The 24847-nt window shown below is 44.0% G+C and overlaps 1 protein-coding gene across 1 annotated transcript in view; it reads right to left on the bottom strand.

Annotated features, from left to right (window-relative positions):
* LOC124788497 overlaps positions 1-20255 on the bottom strand; it is a 92512-nt gene extending 72257 nt beyond the window's left edge. The window contains exon 1 of the mRNA XM_047255767.1: positions 19917-20255. Within this exon, the coding sequence (XP_047111723.1) occupies positions 19917-20255 (339 nt within the window). The remainder of the gene's footprint in view (positions 1-19916) is intronic.
* Between the last annotated feature and the right edge of the window lie 4592 nt (positions 20256-24847).

Here is a 24847-nt window from a genome sequence, read left to right on the forward strand (position 1 = left end):
TGCTGATAAACCTCTTACATTATTTGCTTTTCAAACAGCTGAGCAAAACTGAACGTAGTCAGACATTACTCTCTTTACTTATTCTGATCAACTCTAAACTGACACACAATATTTTTAGCGCAACACAATCTGACTTTTAATAATCCGTAGAAAAGAATGGCCCTGACTAACAATAACCTATACCTTTCATAAATCATTTACCTCACAAAAATCTTCGTTATTAGAACTACTGCAATACAGTGAGCGCCAATACTGCCAGCTAAATAAAAAGATTCTAACTACCGAAGGCGCTAACTACTGATAAGCATAGTTAGCAAATGAAAGATTTTGAAAGAGAACAAACAATGTATTTACCTTAATAGTGTTCAAAATTCATTATATATATATATATATATATATATATATATATATATATATATATATATATATCACTTCATGGCATCCAGTATTACAAATTTACTATCTCTGATGGACACACGTCCAATCATCCGCTCTCAAAACTCCGCCATCTGTCTCCCCACATCCACCACTGCTGGCGGCTCACCTCCAACTGCGCAACGCTACGCGCTGTTAACAGCCAACTGCCCAACACTACAATAGCATATACTCCAACAATGCAAACCAACCACAGCCTTCACACAGCACAGTCAGTGATTTTCATATAGAGCGCTACAAGGCGTTACCAATATTAAAACCTAAACAGCCTACTTACAAAGTCATGGCGACAGTTTTCTGGGACTCTGTAGGGTTTCTCTGTTTAGTGTCCTCCTTCATGGTACAACAATCAACACTGAGGTGTATTGTGCTATACTCAGAAAATTGAAGAAACGACTTCAGCTTGGTCGTCGTCACAAAAAATGCAAACCAACTTCTCCTTCTCCATGACAACGCAAGGCCTCATCCAAGTCCGCGCACCCGAGAGGAGCTCACAAAACTTCACTGGACTGCTCTCCCTCCTCCAGCCTACAACCCGGACATCGCACCTTCCGATTTCCATCTGTTTGGCCCAATGAAGGATGCACTTCGCGTGAAGCAGTACGAGGATGATGGGGAGGTTCCCGTTGCAGCAAGGCGCCGGCTCCGACGCCGACCAGTGGTGTGGTACCTTGCTGGCATACAGGCCCTCCAGTAAGATGGCGTAAAGCCGTCGCATTCAGCGGAGGTTCTCTAGAAAAATTAGAGTTTTGTGGCCAAACGAGTGGTGAATAATATAGTGTGTTGGAATCCTGAATAAAATCAACCTGCTTTCAGAAAGAAAAGTGTCCCCTTGCTTACCGAACGCCCTTCGTAAGTTCATCGCTAATCTAGATCCTGCTACTCGTCTTTACTTTCGTCTTTCTTCGACTGAGTGTCAGTCTGTATCGTGGGCCCCATTAGAACGTTCATCCCATTTAACAGATCCTTCAATTGTTCACTTTCACTGAGGATGCCAGGGTAGTCAGCCAGTCTTATCATTGGCATCCTTACCTTTTCCTAATCCTCCTAAAAAGGTTGCGGAGAGGACATACAAGGGCGACTCGAAGGCGAGTGATATTTCCAGGTTCGTCAGTGTTCTCAGCACCTGTTTGAAACAAACTTTTTAAAAGCCTTGGTTCTAGAGAATCGTAGCCGTTTGCAGGTTGCGAAATTGACGAGTCGTTCAATGTCACTTTTCCAAGTGGAGACAGTGATCCTTCGGGATCAAAGAAGTTATCTTCAAACACGGAAAGACAACAAGAACTGAAGTGCAATCCCATGCGTGGGCTTGGCAATTTCTTTAGCCCGTTCCCGTTTTCTGGGCGACTGTTTCGTTTTAGTACCGGAAGTGGTGCTCAGTGAACGGAGGAGACTTGGTGAAGTGTAGCTGAAGCAAATAAATTCCACCTGTTCATGTGGAACTTTAGACGTGGTGTTTCTCAGGTTACCCTCCATTCGGAAAGAAGGGTGCACTCAGTGACTGTTATGTGACTTATAAATTGCAGAGTGCAGCAATCAGTGGTCCTTTTTTTAGATTTTATTACGCAAATCCAGATTTCAGCTAGTAGCTAGCCATTCTCAATGCACTATTTTCTATTCTCAATGCATGTAAGCCCCTGTTGTTCGGGCGTCAGCCAGTCACAGTTCAAAGAAAGTTGTGATGTGCACTTTTCCGCTCAGTGGTAGGATATTAAAATCTTTCCGGAAATGTATAGCTACAGGTCTTTAATTATTGAATTTAGAGTAGATAGAAGTATAACAGTGTCTGGCAAAAGTTATTTATAGTGGTTTTTTAAGTGCAACGGTGCTGAGATTTAATGCGGGTCCATCCATAAGCGTTCCGACTAAATCAGTGGAGCAATAGGTCACGTAATTTGTCTCGCACGTAACTCATTGCCGAGAGTGTGCGGAATTTGGCACAGGCCGCGATTGGAGCTCGGGCCTCCCAGTGGTAGCTTCGAGGGCGGATGAAATGAACAGCCCGAACCATTAAAACTCATTTTTCATCTCTGTAGCCGCGGTTACACACGCGAGAGAGTCTGCTCTTGGCCCGGATGTTGTTGGCCTCCCACTTCCATTCTGTTAAGTAGGACGTTCCTTTATGAGATGTGCACATTATTTTGGCCATTCTGAAAATTCAGTTTCAGTCGTAAACATCGATATACATACCTCACATAGAGCAAAACAATGTAGCTGAGTAATCTTTGGCTTTTGCTACAAAATCTCTGTGTCGCTACACCGCTTCTGCCTGAGAGCGCATTCTAAGTTGAGCAGTGTTGAGTAGCAGATGTATTTTGATGTATGGTCAGGAAATTTTGTTTGTAAGTGTGATATGACATTGGTGGAATTGGAGTTTCGATGCAGTTATGGAGAGATAAGCTAAGGGGATTATTTGTGAGTTTTTCTGGAACACTGATAAAGGTAAACGCGCAAGCACGTAGCATTGTTGTGTGCTATTGAGATTGTAGTAACGAAGCTCAGATAGTAACATTGTTATGTGTATTGCTGTGATAGGCTGACGAGATTTCCCTCTCTTAAAATTATTTCCTTAAGTCGTGTTACGTAAATACTACTGTGAACATTCAGTTCATTTTAAAAGCATTATTTTTGAATATAGAGTTTCATTTGAATATTTTCAGAAGTAATTTCTCACCACTTAAACTTCCCACTTTTCATTCAGTTTATTATGTATGTATCCTCATTTCACTTTGTGGTACAGAATTTTGAGTCATATTTTTTTATGTTGCTTTGCTGCTGTATGCCACACACTGCTTTCGAGAAATCTGCAAAATGTTTGTCAGGACACGAGATAAGTGAAGATACAGTTTAGGGCCAGGAATTAGTTTGTAAGTTCAGTTGGGCATTTATTTCAAATGTTCAAATGTGTGTGAATTCCTGAAGGATCAAACTGCTGAGGTCATCGGTCCCTAGACTTACACACTATTTCAACTAACTTATGCTACAAACAATAAACACACACCCATGTCCCAGGGAGGACTCGAAACTTCGGCGGGAGGGGCCGTGCAATCCGTGACATGGCACCTCAAACCGTGTGGCCTCTCCACGTGGAAGCATTTATTTCAGAAGTCAAGTTACATTCAGGATAGCATTGCATTTTTACACAAACAGTTATCTTTGTTTTGTTGACAGTGTTAAGCAAGTCATATTAAATCTCTGTATAATTCAGTATATTCAGCGTTTTGCACAGTACACGATTTTAATTGAGGAACTAGTTTGTTCCGTAATGATGTTTTAAGTTTTTGGTTTACAGTTTTAGGAAGATTCATTCAGAAAGAGAGAAACAGACAAGCGGTTAAGTTACAGTTTACTAATTGGATGCAAGTGCAAAGTGTTTCATGAGCAGCATATGCAATTTCTCCGACGATAGAGGCGAATCAACGCGGACTGCAATCACAGCACGATGCAGTGTAGCGTTGGGTGGACAGAATGTTGATATTAATCAAGGTAATTTCTGTCACAAGATACCCCGAATAATTCTGCCATAGGTGCTTTGGTGGTCCTTCCTCTTGCAGCCTCCTCCCAGAACTACTACAATGTGGGTCTTTTCGTTAGTTCTTGGCTCTCTGAGAAAGTATTGCAGTATACAGTTTGTAAGGTGGTAGATTAAATGTAGGTCAATTTCGCACCTTACATGAGTTTTTATACATTGCAATGGGAAGGTGAATATGTCACCTGACTTACTTCGGAGAAAATGAGCAGATTTGCCTATAAAAATGTACAGTACACAATGAAAAGGGATGACACTTAATCGACGGTATTAACACACCAAGCATCCTGCATGTCAATGAGCAAGAGGCGAAACAAGCTGCTGGAGAAAAGGTTTCGTTTGGGGACCAAACGCGAGGGGCAACGTCCTGGGCTCGTCATGGGCAGAGTACAACGGAAATCTCTTAAAAGTGACCGCAGCGCGAGACAACGAACGGGCCAGATGACTTATCCAGGAGGGCAAGTAGCGGGCCATCGAAGTGGTGCAGAAAGAACCTTTAGAAAACTGCCTTTGGGAATTCCCAGATGCATACGTACAAACCAGTGATGCAGTCGATCACGTGAACTGCGTGTGGTACACTCATGATGTAAACATTTAACTTTTAGACGTCTGGAGGGGGCATAAAATGTCCGATTGACCGACACGAACTAGGAAGGAGTAAAGTGCCGAAATTTCGATGCAGTTTAATGGTAGGCCCTTCGCGATTGGCAGAAAGAGTTTCCACAAAATAAGAGGAACGCCCCTATTGGTCGGAAAAAGCCGTGTCTTGGGGCACAAAAGGACCCACCGAGCGAGGTGGCGCAGTGGTTAGCACACTGGACTCGCATTCGGGAGGACGACGGTTCAATACCGTCTCCAGCCATCCTGATTTAGGTTTTCCGTGATTTCCCTAAATCGTTTCAGGCAAATGCCGGAATGGTTCCTTTGAAAGGGCACGGCCGATTTCCTTCCCCATCCTTCCCTAACCCGAGCTTGTGCTCCGTCTCTAATAACCTCGTTGTCGACGGGACGTTAAACAACACTAACCTAACCTAACAAAAGGACCCAAGTGGGGGAACACTTTTGCTACGAGAGAAACAGGACCGAAAATTTCGGGGACTCTCCTCTGAACTGGCGTCAAGTGCAGAATGGGGCGCGTAAAGCTCCATACAACGCAGAGGAGGAATTTTGTTTGAACACTGTGTTCACTGCGGCTAACATTAGCTGTAGCGGCACTGAGCTCCGATAGCGGAGAAACGAACCAGCCACATAGTTAATTGTTCTTAGGAGAACCGCGAGGGCATTGTAATATGCATGCTGCTCCAGCCATGCACATGGCTGGAGCAGCATGCATATCGCCATATTTCAAGACTAAGGATGAGTGCATATTTTCTCACCTAACGAGAAACATTGGAGAGTTTCTGCTGATAAAATCAGCAAAGGTTTTGATTAGCTATTATAGGAACTTCAGAGGACGAGAGCAAACTTCCATCCGACAACTCATCACAGCTAAGGTAAATACTGCGGGCAGAGATGTAAACTTGTTGGTTCACCAACTTGCGTCCACTGTAAACTCTAGCAACCTTGAGTAATTTTTTGCTCGGCATGTCACAAAAAAGTAACCATCCTAAGTAGTACCAAACTTAGATCTGTAATCACATGATTTATCGTAATATTGGCCAATATCACGACGTAGAAACTTCTGGAAAGAAATCTGATGTTGTTATGTTTAGAGTTATTTCGATTACTCCGGACGAAATGTGTTATCTTAACAATTGTCCTAACATTGTCGGGTTACAACCTATGTAAATTTGTTTATTTCCTTGACAATAATTCCGCATTGAAACCAATTTGTGTACGGCTTAAACACCGTTGTGCTTTGTCATAGAATATGGGTCCACTCCCTACCCCAGTCATTCTATAGAAGCTTACACACACACAGGCGTTTCTGGTGATGTCTGACGAAAGACAAAAGGAGTAGAGTGTCAGAACTAAGATGACAAAAGTCATAGGATAGCGATATGTACATATACAGATGGCGGTAGTGTCGCGTACATAAGATATAAAACGGCAATGCATTGCTGGAGCTGTCATTTGTACTCAGATGATTCATGTGAAAAGGTTTCCTATGTGAAACTTTCTGGCAGATTAAAATTGTGTGCCAGACCAAGACTCGAACTCATGACCTTTGCCTTTTGCGGGCAAGTGCTCTACCATCCCCCATGATTTGGAATGCATGAAAAGAGCAGTGCCCACTTGCGCCAGATATATGTTTCAAGTATAGAAAAAGTTATCGAGGCATTCAACAATATTGTGTGGACTTGGATTCCAAAAAAATGTCTTCGTGGACATAAAAACTTTAAGATTAGGTGTGTCTGATGCAGTTATTTCCTTCAATGATGAGTATTCTGGAGGAATTAAAGTCCTGGATGAGCTGGGATTAAATATAGGGCAGAATACAGCAAGAACATTGGAAGCAATGGACCGGTTAAGGATGCGGGAGGCTGAAATTCCTGCTCAGCAAATGAACAAGGGGGCAAGAAAGAAGAGAAGAACGAAGAGTTTAGGTGTACAAGAAGGATGAGGCTAGGAAGCAGGCTGATTTTAATGAGTGATTTTTTTGTTTCTTTATTTTTTTGTTTTTAGAGAGAAGCAAATGTTCCCACAGACTTACTGCCCCACTACTTACTACAAAAGCCCCATTTTTCTCTGGAATCAGAAAACATATTAACATAAAAATTTTAGAAATTATTCGCATAGTGGAGCTGCTTATATGGCTCTGCAATCAGTGTTTTGCGAGTTATATGATTAGTACTAAATATTTGATACGATGAACATACGCAACTGACGAATATACAAGTTGCGGCAAATAAAAGTGGCCTGGAGAACAGAGTTCCAGCGTACAAAGAAACACAGCAGAGGAAGGCAAATACAGTACTAACCTGAGTATAGCAGATGTTGAAGGTGACCAGCGTTAATCTCTTGGCACTTCAGGGCCCTGGTGAGCAAGTTGCTGAACGCGGATCGAAGTTCGTCTGCTTAAATTGCTGCAGTCTCGTGCGAAATGTTCCGCTGCAGTTCTTGAAGACTGTGAGGGTTGTTGCTATATGCCTTAGACTTGAGGGCTCCCCACACCATGTAATAGCGCACTGACAGATCACGTGACCTGGATGGCCCGGAGGGCCGCGGCGAAACTGACCTCTGCTAAGAACTCTGTCAGACGTGCAGACTGTGTAAATGTGCTCCAAAGTTCAGTCGGCTGTACGGGCAGTTGCTCCATCCTGTTGGAATATCAGTAGGTCTTTTCACAAGGTAGGTTATATGGATACAGCACGTCCAATCGTATCCACTCGTTTGGGCCACTTTTATTTGCTCCACCCTGTATTTATAGAATAAAAATCCGCTTCAGTTGCTAGTAATTCTCTTAATTTATTCCACGACAGTTTTCGAAGCTTAAAGATTCATCTTCAGGTACCACCAAATAAATATGAAAGCATGAATGTGTGGCGGTCGGGCGAGTCAGTCAAACAAACGTATGGGTGCGTAGGACCTACCACAGCGTCCGCCTGGGCAGCTCGATACGGAAATAATTAGCAACTAAAGCGGATTTTTATTCTATAAATACATAACTGATTATACGTTGTACAAAACACAATTATTTTTTCTAAAAATCAGGAATATATTTCAAAAAACTTATCTCAGTTTTCACTATGTGTACCTTCTCAGTTCTAGATCGATGAGCTAAATACATTCCGATGATCAATTGATAAACATTTGGCAGTGATATCTTCAGTAATTTCACAAATAATGGGTTAAATAATTGCAGAATTTCGCATTTTCAGTACATTGGGACTCATCCCACCGGAAACTGCTGCAGACATCTATGGCAGGGTGGAGGAAGCGGATTAAGTGACCTCTGCCATCTCGCAGCTCCGTTATAATGCGACCCTAGTATCAGCACTTGGTCATTCCGTAAAGGTTTGAGTTAACATGGGGAACCCTTCGGGGCCTGGCTATGGGACGGATACACACTTACAGCTCTTTCCTGACTGGGTGGGTGGCGGCGAATGGCCGTTCTTAGTTTGTCCAACGAACTGTCTGGATAATTCTGCCGACGAAGTAGGCTTTAGCTTGCCACACTTCGCGTTTAGGCGTGAGTGCGAGAGTTGCGTTACAGAAAGTGCATGTGGAGCCAAGATCACAATAAACCGCAGCACCACATCAGACTCAAGTCGACGCAGCTTCCGGTTCCACTTCGGCATCGGAGACGAGGAAATGCGAATGGAAGGGAGGTGCATAACACATGCAGTGTAATACACTGCATTAAACAGTTCCGATGTTTTTTTCCGATACTGTTTTTAAACACAAAACGTAATAATTATAAAAACTAAAAAATTACCACTGTACCAGAGATATAACGTTAACGTTCTCTGATGCCATTCTAGAACGTATTCACTTTCAGATACAAATCCACTGATACTGGTACAGATACATAATACATTAAAAAAAGTTATATCTAAAGCAAGGAAATTATATATATATATATATATATATATATATATATATATATATATATATATAATTTCCTTTTTTCTTAACTACACTCCTGGAAATTGAAATAAGAACACCGTGAATTCATTGTCCCAGGAAGGGGAAACTTTATTGACACATTCCTGGGGTCAGATACATCACATGATCACACTGACAGAACCACAGGCACATAGACACAGGCAACAGAGCATGCACAATGTCGGCACTAGTACAGTGTATATCCACCTTTCGCAGCAATGCAGGCTGCTATTCTCCCATGGAGACGATCGTAGAGATGCTGGATGTAGTCCTGTGGAACGGCTTGCCATGCCATTTCCACCTGGCGCCTCAGTTGGACCAGCGCTCGTGCTGGACGTGCAGACCGCGTGAGACGACGCTTCATCCTGTCCCAAACATGCTCAATGGGGGACAGATCCGGAGATCTTGCTGGCCAGGGTAGTTGACTTACACCTTCTAGAGCACGTTGGGTGGCACGGGATACATGCGGACGTGCATTGTCCTGTTGGAACAGCAAGTTCCCTTGCCGGTCTAGGAATGGTAGAACGATGGGTTCGATGACGGTTTGGATGTACCGTGCACTATTCAGTGTCCCCTCGACGATCACCAGTGGTGTACGGCCAGTGTAGGAGATCGCTCCCCACACCATGATGCCGGGTGTTGGCCCTGTGTGCCTCGGTCGTATGCAGTCCTGATTGTGGCGCTCACCTGCACGGCGCCAAACACGCATACGACCATCATTGGCACCAAGGCAGAAGCGACTCTCATCGCTGAAGACGACACGTCTCCATTCGTCCCTCCATTCACGCCTGTCGCGACACCACTGGAGGCGGGCTGCACGATGTTGGGGCGTGAGCGGAAGACGGCCTAACGGTGTGCGGGACCGTAGCCCAGCTTCATGGAGACGGTTGCGAATGGTCCTCGCCGATACCCCAGGAGCAACAGTTTCCCTAATTTGCTGGGAAGTGGCGGTGCGGTCCCCTACGGCACTGCGTAGGATCCTACGGTCTTGGCGTGCATCCGTGCGTCGCTGCGGTCCGGTCCCAGGTCGACGGGCACGTGCACCTTCCGCCGACCACTGGCGACAACATCGATGTACTGTGGAGACCTCACGCCCCACGTGTTGAGCAATTCGGCGGTACGTCCACCCGGCCTCCCGCATGCCCACTATACGCCCTCGCTCAAAGTCCGTCAACTGTACATACGGTTCACGTCCACGCTGTCGCGGCATGCTACCAGTGTTAAAGACTGCGATAGAGCTCCGTATGCCACGGCAAACTGGCTGACACTGACGGCGGCGGTGCACAAATGCTGCGCAGCTAGCGCCATTCGACGGCCAACACCGCGGTTCCTGGTGTGTCCGCTGTGCCGTGCGTGTGATCATTGCTTGTACAGCCCTCTCGCAGTGTCCGGAGCAAGTATGGTGGGTCTGACACACCGGTGTCAATGTGTTCTTTTTTCCATTTCCAGGAGTGTATTACTTAATATTATCGATATTACCATCATTACCATCGTCATTATTATTATTATTCCCGTTATCATGCTGAGATATAACTTTGTAACCAACCAAGACATGTAACAGCTTTAAAAATGTTAAGAATCTGCGTATTATATTTATATAAATATATAAATATAGTGTAGGTCTAAAGGAATCGATAAAGTAAATAAGCAAATATAGGCGAGTACTTCTTAGAGAAATAGACAGTGTCTAGTAATGTGAAATCGAGCAATTACAGATTCATGACGTTCTTATACACTATAGCCGGCATGCAGGCTACTCCGAACGAATCAAGATGTCGGCTTAAGCCGAATGTTAATCCGCTATCGCAAGCATCGTGCATTCGAACGCCAGCACTGACTGTGCAGAGATTCAGACGTCATATCGTGGAGAAAGCACGCTGCACAGTCATTGTGGACGTGCGGGGCAATATCAAGCACGTCAGAAAGTCTGAACGCGCTTTCGAGCGTTGACCAGTGAGACCTAAGAATGGCCTTTCCTTTCAGTACAGAGTCTGGAGATGCCATGGATTCTGTCATTTTCATCTGTAGCCCATATTTGGTGGATTTTATAATACAACTTACATCCTATGAATATATGCTGTTTAAAAGCACCGCAAATTGAGGATAGATCAAAAATAAGTCGTTTCTGGTATGATATGCTGGAATAAAATGGCAGGAAACGTCATATTGGTAGCTGAAGAATTTTCTTACTATACTCGTAACTTGCGTGTTACGAAAGCATCCCGATTCAAGATCCATCAGAAACGCGTTGCTCTTGGTAAAATTTGTTATAGTCAAATGTCTGTCTGTAATACACTGACGGAAAAAAACCTCAACACGAAGAAGCAGCTGTGCGGCATAAACGAAAGATGGTATGAGTGTTTCCTCTACATTTCGAAGATAAAGTCTATTCAAATTGATTGCCAGTGGCTTAACAGTGGCGCTAGTAGAGTCACTATTCATGATTGATGGCAGCAGTGGTCACGAGACTGTGCGGTCGCAAGAAGACCAGGCTCCATGTGGCACTACCGACAGGGAAGACCATCGTGTTTGGTGTATGGCTCTGGTGCATCATACTGCATCTGCAGCAGCAGTTTGAGCAGCTGTTGGCATCACATTAACACACACATTATAAACTGGTTACTTCATGGACAGTTATGAGTCTCTACACAAAGGAAGCGGCTACTCGGGTAGCAGAGTACCTGTGGCGTACACATGGGGGTTTTTTAGGCTAGGCAGTAGTGCGAGGTATCCTGATGAACACTCACCAGTCAACGTGCAGGCAGGGAAATCAGGACGCGCTCAGTGTAAAGACACTTCAGCCATCAAGATATTAGCAGTAAATTTTCAGAGTGTTCGGAATAAAGTTCCTGAATTTACTGCCCTCCAGGAAGCGTGTGGCGCGCAAATTATTCTCGGGACTGAGACCTGGCTGAACCCTGAGATAGGAAGTTCTGAAATATTTAGTGAGGGTTGGAACGTGTATTGGAAAGACAGATTAGACACCGTAGGAAGTGGTGTCTTCATTGCAGCTGACAAAAATATTGTGTCTACTGAGGTCGAAATAGAGTGTGATTGTGAAGTTATCTGGACTCGTTCAATAGGGCTAAGGGAAATAAAGTTAATTGTGGTGTGTAATTACCGGCCACCAGCTTCCAACGTGACAGTTCTAGAATCATTCAAAGGGAGTCTGTATTCTGTATCGCAGAAGTACCCGGATCATGCTACATTAGTCGGAGGCGACTTCAGCCTACCTAGTATAGACTGGGATGTCTATGGATTCGTTTCACGTGGTACAGACAAGCCGTCGTGTGAATTACTTTTGAACACATTATCTGAAAACTGTCTTGAGCAGCTAAATCGACAGCCAACGCGTAATGAAAAATTTTAGATCTGGTAGCCACGAACAGACCAGATCTCATCAAAAAAAAAAAAAAAATGTTCAAATGCGTGTGAAATCTTATGGGACTTAACTGCTATGGTCATCAGTCCCTAAGCTTACACACTACTTAACATAAATTATCCTAAGGACAAACACATACACCCATGCCCGAGGGAGGACTCGAACCTCCGCCCGGACAAGCCGCACAGTCCATGACTGCGTCGCCTTAGACCGCTCGGCTAATCCCGCGCGGCCCAGATCTCATCGACGGTGTCAGTGTTGAAACATGGGTTATTGATGATGATGTTGTCATTACGACTATGGTTACAAAAATTAAAAAGTCGGTCAAGAAGGCTAGGAGAGTATTCTTACCAGAAAGAGCAGATAAGCAGTTGTTAGCATCCCACTTAGTAAATGAATCGACTTCATTTACTTCCGGTACGATGGACGTGGAAGAATTATGGGCAAATTTTAAACACATTGTAAACCACGCATTGGACAAGTATGTGCCAAAAAAGTGGGTTACGGACGGAAAATACCCACCGTGGTTTAACAGCGCAATTGGGAGAATGCTCAGGAAGCAAAGGCAGCTGCACTCGCAGTACAAGAGATCGGGAGAATGAGAACAGGCAAAAGTTATTAGAGATGCGTGTTGCTGTAAAAAGAGCGATGCGCGATGCATACAACCACTACCACCGTCATACCTTAGCAAAAGATCTTGTTGAAAACCCAAGGAAATTCTGGTCTTACGTAAAATCGGTAAGCGGGTCGAAGGCTTCCATCCAGTTGAAAGGTGACTACACTGCGTCACAGCGCCAGAGATTGCGCCAAAGAGTATTATTCAGCCGCCTCCACTGGCAGTGCTTGTTCAGATGTGGTAGTGGAGAGTGCTTGTCGAGAAGTCGTGGTGGAGAGTGCATATTGAGAAGTGGGCAGTAGGAGTTCCGATGTAGCCGTGACTAGTTGTGAGCATGTTGTGTGCAGTTGTTCTGATGGGCTAGACAGCCGATGCTGTTCGATTGCGGATGTTGTAATGATCAGAGTGTATGTTTCGTCAATATATATGAAGGTAATAAATTTTTTTATTTTTATTTTAAATGTCTTAAACAATAATGCCTCTTGGTCACAGGTTCAGTCAACAAAGCATCTGGCTTGTGTTCATGTATTAGAGCGTAATTCTGGTTTCTATGTGCAAGTATAGTATTTCAGTTTTACGTAATTAATTCAGTGTAAATGGTATTTAAAATATCTTGTCTTTTTGAGGAAGAACCGTGCCAGATGTGTACGTTGAATCACACTTCCACACACAGAACAGTTACACTTGTGCTTTGTTGTTCGTAGTTTTTGTTTCGGAGCTTTTGTAGTTGCTGGGGACTTAACTAATTAATTGTGTTAACGGAAGTTTTCTTTCATTTCTTGTTGTTATTCTATGCAGTCAGATTGCGTACTAATACCAGTCAGGGCCAACCGGTTACGAGACTGCGTAACCGGACAGTCAGCTACTAAAAATTAAAAAATATTTTCATTCTATATAATTAAGCCCCCATGCACGTTTTATGTTTTTTTTTAATAAAAAAATTTATTACCTTCATATATATTGACGAAACATACACTCTGATCATTACAGCATCCGCAATCGAACAGCATCGGCTGTATAGCCCATCAGAACAACTGCATACAACATACTCACAACTAGTCACGGCTACATCGGAACTCCTACTGCCCACTTCTCAATATGCACTCTCCACCACGACTTCTCGACAAGAACTCTCCACTATCACCTCTCAACAAACACTAACTACGGCCACTACCACATCTCAACAAGCACTGCCAGTGGAGGCGGCTGAATAATACTCTTTGGCGCAATCTCTGGCGCTGTGATTCAGTGTAGCCACCTTTCACAGTCACTCACTGATCAGTCTGGCCTGGCAACGGAAGACAGCAAAACGAAAGCTGAAATTTTAAATTTAGCATTTGAGAAATCTTTCACGCAGGAGGATCGTACAAATTTACCGCCGTTTGAGTCTCGTACAGATTCCCGTATGGAGGACATAGACATCGCTGGGGTTGTGAAGCAGCTGAATGGGTTAAAAATAAATAAATCGCCAGGTGGGATTCCAATTCGGTTTTACAGAGAGTACTCTACTGCATTGGCTCCTTATTTAGCTTGCATTTATCGCGAATCTCTTGGCCAATGTAAAGTCCCGAGCGACTGGAAAAAAGCGCAGGTGACGCCTGTATATAAGAAGGGTAGAAGGACGGATCCTCAAAATTACAGACCAATATCCTTAACATCGGTTTGTTGCAGGATTCTCGAACATATTCTCAGTTCGAATATAATGAATTTCCTTGAGACAGAGAAGTTGCTGTCCATGCATCAGCACGGCTTTAGAAAGCATCGCTCCTGCGAAACGCAACTCGCCCTTTTTTCACATGATATCTTGCGAACCATGGATGAAGGGTATCAGACGGATGCCATATTCCTTGACTTCTGGAAAGCGTTTGACTCGGTGCCCCACTGCAGACTGCTAACTAAGGTACGAGTATATGGGATTGGTTCCCAAGTATGTGAGTGGCTCGAAGACTTCTTAAGTAATAGAACCCAGTACGTTGTCCTCGATGGTGAGTGTTCATCGGAGGTGAGGGTATCATCTGGAGCGCCCCAGGGAAGTGTGGTAGGTCCGCTGTTGTTTTCTATGTACATAAATGATCTTTTGGACAGGGTGGATAGCAATGTGCGGCTGTTTGCTGATGATGCTGTGGAGTACGGGAAGGTGTCGTCGTTGAGTGACTGTAGGAGGATACAAGATGACTTGGACAGGATTTGTGATTGGTGTAAAGAATGGCAGCTAACTCTAAATACAGATAAATGTAAATTAATGCAGATGAATAGGAAAAAGAATCCTGTAATGTTTGAATACTCCATTAGTAGTGTAGCGCTTGACACAGTCACGTCGATTAAACATTTGGGCGTAACATTGCAGAGCGATATGAAGTGGGACAAGCATGTAATGGTAGTTGTGGGGAAGGCGGATAGTCGTCTTCGGTTCATTGGTAGAATTTTGGGAAGATGTGGTTCATCTGTAAAGGAGACCGCTTATAAAACACTAATAGGACATATTCTTGAGTATTGCTCGAGCGTTTGGGATCCCTATCAGGTCGGATTGAGGGAGGACATAGAAGCAATTCAGAGGCGGGTTGCTAGATTTGTTACTGGTAGGTTTGATCATCACGCGAGTGTTACGGAAATGCTTCAGGAACTCGGGTGGGAGTCTCTAGAGGAAAGGAGGCGTTCTTTTCGTGAATCGCTACTAAGGAAATTTAGAGAACCAGCATTTGAAGGTGACTGCAGTACAATTTTTCTGCCGCCAACTTACATTTCGCGGAAAGACCACAAAGATAAGATAAGAGAGATTAGAGCTCGTACAGAGGCATATAGGCAGTCATTTTTCCCTCATTCATTTTGGGAGTGGAACAGGAAGAGAAGATGCTAGTTGCGGTACGAGGTACCTTCCGCCACGCACCGTATGGTGGATTGCGGAGTATGTATGTAGATGTAGATGTAGATGTAGATGTAGAGTCAGACGCCCCGTAGCGTGGATTCCTCTGACACTATACCACCGCCATTTGCAACTCCAGTGGTGTCAAGCGTGATCTTATTGGAGGGCAGGCTGAAGTTCTGTTATGTTTTCAGATGAAAGCTGGTTCTGCCTCCGTACCAATGATGGCCATGTGTTGGTCACGACGAGGCCAGCTGACGGCCTGCAGCCAACCTGTCTGCATGCTGTACACACTGAAACTATACCTGGAATATTTCGTATGGCAGCAGAACTCTCGTGGTTATCCCGTGTACCCTGACTGCAAATTCCTACGTCAGCTTAGTGATTCGACGTGCTGTGCTGCCTTCGTGAACAGCAATCCATGGGGCATTTTCCAACACGATAACGCTCGCCCACATACGTCTGTTGTAACCCCACATGCTCCACAGAATGTCGACATGTTGCCTTGGTCTGCTTGATCACAATATCTGTCTCCAATAAAGCACATATGGAACATCATGGGACGACAACTCCAGCGTCATCCACAAACAGCATTAAGCGTCGCTATATTGACCGACCAAGTGCAACAGGTATGGAACTCCATCCCACAACACGATGTACGCACGTTCGCGTGCTTGCACTCAACATTCTGGCAGTAACATCGTTTGTAAATGTACTAGCATTCTACATTTGCAATGGCTTGTTTCACGCTTACATTAACCTATGATCTTGCAGTGTGAATCACCTAGACAAATGTATTCCAGAAATTTCATTAATCTACATTAATTATTTTTTGTGTTGCCGTTCTTCTTTTCCGTCAGTGAATATCGGTGAAACAAGCCTTCAGGAGATGGTAACGTACAAAACTTTGTCATATACTGTCGAAGTTCAGCGAAGTCTACTGAATGGACATGCAGTGTTACAAAGTCGATTGGAGCTGGTTCTCATCTAGCGAAATTCATTTTTTTTTTATTTGCCTGTACGTTTTAGAAAGGGTTCTGAGACTTAATTTAATAGTCGTATGTGTTGTAATATTCGATGTTTTGTAAAAGTTAAGCGCACTCTCGCTCACGTACGGATTTATCTGCAAGAGAACTTGCACTATTTCCAGTAAGATATTGTGCTTCTTACCATCACCTCCGTTCCGAGAGTTCCGGAACCTGTACAGAAAATTGGAATATAGATCAACATAAACATCATTTCAGCCCTTTATTGCTCATGAAAACCACACTTTGCATGTTGTACCACCATACTGCGAGACCTTCAGAGGTGGTGGTCCAGATTTCTGCATACACCGGCACCTCTAAAACACACTAGCACGTCCTCTTACATTGATGCATGCCTGTATTCGTCACGCCATACTATCCACAAGTTCATCAAGGCAAGGTCCAGATTGTCCCACCCCTCAACGGCGATTCGGTGTAGATCCCTCAGAGTGGTTGGTGGACCACGTCGTCCATAAACAGCCCTTTTCAATCTATCCCAGGCATGTCCGATAGGGTTCATGTCTGGAGCACATGCTGGCCGCTCTAGCCGAGGAATGTCGTTATCCTGAATGAAGTCATTAAAAATATGTACACGATGTGGGCGCGAATTGACGTTCATGAAGATGAATGCCTCGCCAATATGCTGCCGATATGGTTGCACTATCGGTCGGAGAATGGCATTCACGTTTCGTATTTTAGCCGTTACGGCGCCTTCCATGACCAGCAGCGGCGTACGTCGGCCCCACGTAATGCCAACCCAAAACAGCAGGGAACCTCCACCTTGCTGCACTCGCTGTATAGTGTGTCTAAGGCGTTCAGCCTAACCGGGTTGCCTCCAGACACGTCTCCGACGATTGTCTGGTTGAAGGCACATTCGCCACTCATCGGTAAAAGGAAGTTGATGCCAATCCTGAGCGGTGCATTCGGCATGTTGTTCGGTCCATCTGTACCGCGCTGCAAGGTGTCGTGGCTGCAAAGATGGACCTCGCCATGGATGTCGGTAGTGAAGTTGCGCATCATGCAGCGTATTGCGCACCGTTGGAGTCGTTACACGACGTCCTGTGGCTGCACGAAAAGCATTATTCAACATGGTGGCGTTGCAGTCAGGTTTCCTCGGAGCCATAATCCGTAGGTAGTAGTAGCCTTGGGCAGCCTGAGCGAGGCATGTCATCGACAGTTTCCGTCTCTCTGTGTCTCCTCCAAGTCCGAACAACATCGCTTTGGTTCACTCCGAGACGCCTGGACACTTCCGTTGTTGAGAGCCCTTCCTGCCACAAAGTAACAATGCAAACGCGATCTAACCGCAATACTGACGTCTAGGCATGGTTGAAGTACACACAACACGAGCCGTGTACCTCCTTCCTTGTGGAATGACTGGGACTGATCAGCTGTCGGAGCCCCTCCAGCTAATAGGCGCCGCTCATGAATGGTTGTTTACATCTTTGGGCGGGTTTAGCGACATCTCTGAACAATCAAAGGGACTGTGTCTGTGATACAATATCCACAGTCAACATCTGTCTTCGGGAGTTCTGAGAACCAGGGTGACGCAAAACTTTTTTTCATATATATATATATATATATATATATATATATATATATATATATATATATACTGAAGAGCCAAAGATACTGATGCACCTGCCTAGTATCGTGTAGGTTCCCTGCGAGCACGCAGAAGTGCCGCAACACGACATGGCGTGGGCTCAACTAAAGTCCGAAATTGTGTCGGAGGGAACTGACACCATGAATCCATAAATCCTGCAGGGCTGTCCATAAATCCGTAAGAGAACGAGGGGGTGGAGATCTTTTCTAAACGGTGCGGTGCGAAGTATCCCAGATACGCTCAATAATGTTCATGTCCGGGGAATTTGGTGGCTAGTGGAAGTATGTTCTTTGAGCCTCTCTGTAAAAATTCTGGAAGTATGGGGCGTCGCATTGTTCTGTTGGAATTGCGAAGTCCGTTGGAATGCCCAATGGACATGAATGGGTGCAGGACAGGGTGCTTACGTACGTGTCATCTGTCAGAGCCGTTTTTAGACGTATCAGGGGTTAAATATCACTCCAACCGCACACGCCCCACACCATTACAGAGCCTCCACCAGCTTGAACAGTCCCCTGCTGACATGCAGTGTCCATGTATTCATGAGGTTGTGTCCATACCCTCACACGTCCATCTGCTCGATACAATTTGAAACGAGACTCGTCCGTCCAGGAAACATGTTTCCAGCCATCAACAGTCCAATGACGGTGTTGACTGGCCGAAACGAGACGTAGAGCTTTGTGTCGTGCAGTCATCAAGGGTACACGAGTGAGCCTTCGGCTCCGGAAGCCCATATCGATGGTGTTTCGTTGAATAGTTCGCACGCTGATACTTGTTGACGGCCCAGCATTGAACTCTGCAGCAATTTGCGGAAGGATTGCACTTGTGTCACGTTGAACAATTCTCTTTAATCGTCGTTGGTCCCGTTCTTGCAGGATCTTTTTCCGGCACCAGTGATGTCGGAGATTTGATATTTTACCGCACTCTTGAAATGGTCGTACGGGAAGATCCACATTTCGTCGCTAGCTCGGAGATGCTGTGTCCCATCGCTCATGCACCGACTGTAACACCACGTTCAGACTCACTCAAATGTTGATAACCTGCCATAGTAGCAGCAGTAACGGATCAAACAACTGCGCCAGTCTTGTATAGGTGTTGCCGACCGCAGCACTGTATTCTGCCAGTTTCTTTGGTGCTTCAGCGTATATGTACCGTGTGGAAGACTATTGTAAATTTGCACCACACTATCTGCAATGAAACTTCTACAGGCTGATGTCCTTACTGACTGGACATGGAACATCCTTTTGGCCTCATAATGAATTCATGGATCTGAAGTTTTTATTTATGTATAATTAAACAACATGAGTTGCATATAGACAACTGAGGAATCGTGCTTTTTAATGTAGCTCGTCCATTTCGTAAGCAAAGTGTGTGATTTGCGAGCCAGTTACAGTCCATGACTGTCGCTGGAGCGTGCTGCGGTCACATGTACCACGTTGAGGCATATTACGTAACATATGCTCAAGCAGGATCGCTTCTGAGCGTTCAGCATCTCGGTGGAGGTCAAGTTCGTACGTTGCACGTTGAATGCGACGGCCCCTGTAACGAAGGCTTTATGGGCAGTCTGCTTAACGCCCTGCGTGCTAGGGACCAAGATTTACAACTGTTTCCCGTGAGCGAGAAGTTCCCAGTAGGGGAAAGTCATGACCTCGCGCTTATTACTTCGCTGCCGTCGTACGCAACACCTATTGCTGCTACAGACTGAAGGATCTGCTGAGATCGTAGTACTGAAATGTTTAGCCTGCTGGAAAGAGTACCGTGAGGGCAATGATACCATTGCTCGCAGTCTTCCAGTGCCCGCAAAGCATCCTCGGTAAAGGTAAACGAAGTGGGTGCAACCAGTTGAAGAACGACGTGTGGTTAAATGATACAGTATTGCGGTGTTCCGTACAGACAAAATGGTGCTGGTGTATCTAACGAGGATTCCAGTCAGGGCCCCCGGGGGCGATGCACCTTGCTCGCCTCCGCCCTCTGCCACGAGTGGCGCAATACAGCCCGTGCGGAACGAGGCTCTTAAGAGGAGGGAAGACGGCGGCGGGGCGCTGGGCTGGAATGCGGACCCAGAATCGGGCGTCCCGTTGGCGGTCGGCGCACGCAGTGGCGTGCGGCTCGTCATGACGCTAACTGCGCGTACGCCATATGTAGCCCGCTCCCGGCAGACAAAGGGACGCAGGCGCATCAAAGGGGGCCGAGCCGGCGAGTAATTGGACAATTTGTACTCCGCAGGTGAGCGCTCGACGCGGTCCGCCCACGGCATGGCGCCGCGGATACTCCCATAGGCAGGCGCGGCCTGAATACGGCCCCGGCTACCGTTGTCTCGTAACGCACTCCCACGCAAGGGTGGTGTCTACATACAGCCGTCCTCACACGGGACGTGGATGTGTCCGTGGAAAATGGACTGGTCGAGTTTTGTGAAGTCTCTGCGTGGAATTCATGTTTCAGAGCTCTCTCATGTGTGGAAGGCACAGACACTCGTACAGTTGTAAAACCACCGCACGCTACCGTTGTTGTTGTTGTTGTGGTCTTCAGTCCTGAGACTGATTTGATGCAGCTCTCCATGCTACTCTATCCTGTGCAAGCTTCTTCATCTCCCAGTACCTACTGCAGCCTACATCCTTCTGAAGCTGCTAAGTGTATTCATCTCTTGGTCTCCCTCTACGATTTTTACCCTCCACGCTGCCCTCCAATACTAAATTGGTGATCCCTCGATGTCTCAGAACATGTCCTACCAACCAATCCCTTCTTCTAGTCAAGTTGTGCCACAAGCTCCTCTTCTCCCCAATTCTGGTCAATACCTCCTCATTAGTTATGTGATCTACCCATCTAATCTTCAGCATTCTTCTGTAGCACCACATTTCGAAAGCTTCTATTCTCTTCTTGTCCAAACTATTTATCGTCCATGTTTCACTTCCATACATGGCTACACTCCATACAAATACTTTCAGAAACGACTTCCTGACATTTAAATCTATACTCGATGTTAACACATTTTTCTTCTTCAGAAACGCTTTCCTTGCCATTGCCAGTCTATATTTTATATCCTCTCTACTTCGACCATCATCAGTTATTTTGCTCTCCAAATAGCAAAACTCCTTTACTACTTTAAGTGTCTCATTTCCTAATCTAATTCCCTCAGCATCACCCGACTTAATTCGACTACATTCCATTATCCTCGTTTTGCTTTTGTTGATGTTCATCTTATACCCTTCTTTCAAGACACTGTCCATTCCGTTGAGCTGCTCTTCCAAGTCCTCTGCTGTCTCTGACAGAATTACAATATCATCGGCGAACCTCAAAGTTTTTATTTCTTCTCCATGGATTTTAATACCTACTCCGAATTTTCTTTTGTTTCCCTTATTGCTTGCTCAACATGCATATTGAATAACATTGGGGACAGGCTACAACCCTGTCGTAGACTATCATAAGTAAGCGTAGACTACGGTAGTTTCCCTAGCAACTTGGGTCAGTTGTAGGTAGTACTGACGTTACCTTTACCTTGGTGTGTTACCTCAAAAACATTTTCAGGTGACTGTCAACAGTTTCGACATACTTGGAGAAATGTATGATACGCACTGTGCTGTCGTACAATGTGCTTATTCACAACCAGTTTCGATCATGGATCATCTTCACAGAGGAAAAATATCTGTTGTGACAACTTCACATGTCATACATTAAATCAGAAAAGTATACGCCATAGCTGACTTGAAAATGTCAGAAAAATAGCAAGCAGAAAACACTGAAAACATGTAACAGCAGTAAGTGCACAGTATCCTTGCACAGGCACGACATCCAGTAAGTTAAAACATAAGATCTAAACCGGCTGTGAACAAATATATTGTAAGAGGCCACATTGTGTATCATGCATTTCTCCAAATTGTTACATTCCTATCGAGCGTTACTTTTCTTAAGCGTATGCGGCCAGTGTCTGGTTAGATTTCTCTAATAACAAGATATGGTAAACCGTCTAGAAACTCAGTAAGGATATATAAAGGGTCGTGTCACGTAAGGAACTTTTTGTTTTACGTAGCTATCCTTCTGTCTGCTACCTAAAACTAAACAGTATGTAATTGCAAAACTGAAACTGTCTGTGATTAATTAAGGAATTATTCCAAAACTGTTGATTTGTAACGTGAAACCGAGGGATGTTGTAGTAAAAATAAAGAAAATAACACAGGTTTATCGTAGAGACCTGTGAAACACAATTTCCTCAACAAAGAGCTAAAATTAAAAAGAAAAAAAAGAAAGAAAAACGCAAAGCAAAAGTATATCAAACATTGCTTCAATATTTCGCCGAGCTTATATAAGAAATGTCTCTGTTATTAACAAATAACTTTCGCATTTATCAATAATAAAAGGAAACTCTTGTCTTTAATCGTGATGAATAATGTTCTATTGAGTCCAAAAGACAGCAACTATATATACTTCTTGTATTTCCGCAAATAAACTGGACTTGCACCAAAAGTAATTTCCTTGGTCACATAAAAGGCAGAAGTTACGTGCTCGACTAATTTTTATTACTTATGAAATGCAATTTATATTCTGTAAGGATATGAAATATGCAATGGACTAACACTGAATGATGTGCGGTACCAATTATATGCAACACAAACAACCAAACAAACAAAAAACTAAGAGAAATGGTCGACTCGTAATTTCTGGTTGGTTGGTTGGTTTTGGGGAAGGAGACCAGACAGCGTGGTCATCGGTCTCATCGGATTAGGGAAGGATGGGGAAGGAAGTCGGCCGTGCCCTTTCAGAGGAACCATCCCGGCATTTGCCTGGAGTGATTTAGGGAAATCACGGAAAACCTAAATCAGGATGGCCGGACGCGGGATTGAACCGTCGTCCTCCCGAATGCGAGCCCAGTGTCTAACCACTGCGCCACCTCGCTCGGTCGTAATTTCTGTTTTACGCATTTGTTTACGTTTCTTTCTCTATCAATACTACCGGTAACCGTAACATTTACTACGTCATTCATGTAGTGTACCAAAACTACCGCTAGGTAGCGGTAGTTTTGGTAGAACGCAACTGTACAGAGAAATGGTCGTCAGAATTTTGCTTCGTTAAAAGCAGAACTTACGTGATTCCATAACGAATTATGTCGTATGCAGATGAAGCCTGTATTTGCTGTTTCATCTACGTCTACATCTAATTTCCGTATGCCACTTGACGGTGCATGGCGGAGGATACTTTGTGTACCATTGTCACTGCTCTCTTCTCCTGTTCCAGTAGCGAATATTTCGTACGAAGAACGATTGTTTGTACCCCTCCACGTGAGCTCTGAAGTCTCTCATTTCATTTTCATGGTCTTTTCGCGAGATATACGTAGGAGGAGGCAATATATTGGTCGACGCTTCTAGGAACGTATTTTATTTATTTATTTGGTCCTGTTGATTACATATTATACAGCCAGTGTACAAGTAATATAGGACAAGTCAATTGATGCAATTACAGTAGTACATTAACATTTATACATCACATTCCACAGACATTGGTTTATTTTACAAGAACAATTACTTGCATGCAGTATTAAAGCCTGCATTATGCCAAAAACAGTTTAAGTGATTGTTTAAAATAGTAGAATAAGTGACAGTGCATATTTTATGCTACTGACATATATAAGGAAGTAAATTTTCTTCATGCTCATGGTTTGAATGAATAGAAGTTTTAACTGCATTCCTTAAGAAGAGGTTTAAATGAATGCTCAAGAGAGTGGGATACATGGGAGTTCACATTTTCTCGTAATGAAACAGATAAATTTACATTTTATCACCACAATTTCAGTTAAACTATAAGTAACAGCATCACACTTTATCTTTAAGGGAGTGCTTTTCTTACGCAGTTTCCCCCACTCTTGTACATCATACCTCTAAGTATTCATTCATTTTATAGAAAGTTTGTTCGATGAGGAATAATTTTAGTTTCCTTTTGAAAACCTGTACATTTTTTATTTCCTTTTTTATATTATTGGGGAGCTTATTGAAGACCTTTATACCTGACTCAGTAACTCCCCTACTTCAGTGAGAGTTACAGAGCCTTGATGAAAATTTTTCACCTGTCTTATATCATGGTTGTGGATGTCACAATTTTTCTGAAACAGTTCCCTGTTGTTGGCTGCAAATAACATCAGTGAGTATATATACTGACCTGTGATGGTAAGTATCCTGAGAGGTTTGAAGAGACCTCTGCAAGATGTCCCGTTAGGGACCCCACACATTAGCCTCACTGCTCGTTTCTGTATTCTGAAGACTTTTTCAACACCTCAGCATTTCCCCAGAAGATTATGCCATAGGAGAGAACATAATGGAAATATGCAAAATATGACAACAGCATTATTTCTCTGTCTACTAACTGATGAAGAGCTCTTAGTGCAAAGCACGATCAGCTAAGTTTCATGACCAGCTGATCAATTTGTTCTTTCCATCTTAGGTGACTGTCTATCTGGATAGCTAGGAATTTTGTATTGTGGTTTCATTAATTTTGTGATTGTTAACATGTATTTCAGGAGCTTTATTTTTTTGTTTTTTGTCAGAAACTGTATCATAATGGTTTTTGAAATATCTAAGGTTAGGCTATTCGCAGTGAACCAATTCTGTACTTGAGTAGAGACTGTCATGGCTGTATCCTGCATTGTGGAGTTGGGTCCTTTTACGAGGATAGTTGTATCGTCGGCAAACATTACTATTTTTGCTCTGTTGTTAATTGTGATTGGTAGATCATTAATGTAGAACAGAAAAATTAATGGCCCAAGAATTGAGCCCTGTGGGACTCCATACTTTATATTTCCTCAGTCTACTGTTAATGCTGTTCCTGTCCCCCTTAAGATAACCCTTTGCTTCCTGTTCTGTA

Source organism: Schistocerca piceifrons, chromosome 3 (genome assembly GCF_021461385.2).
Source record: "Schistocerca piceifrons isolate TAMUIC-IGC-003096 chromosome 3, iqSchPice1.1, whole genome shotgun sequence".
Taxonomy (NCBI): domain Eukaryota; kingdom Metazoa; phylum Arthropoda; class Insecta; order Orthoptera; family Acrididae; genus Schistocerca; species Schistocerca piceifrons.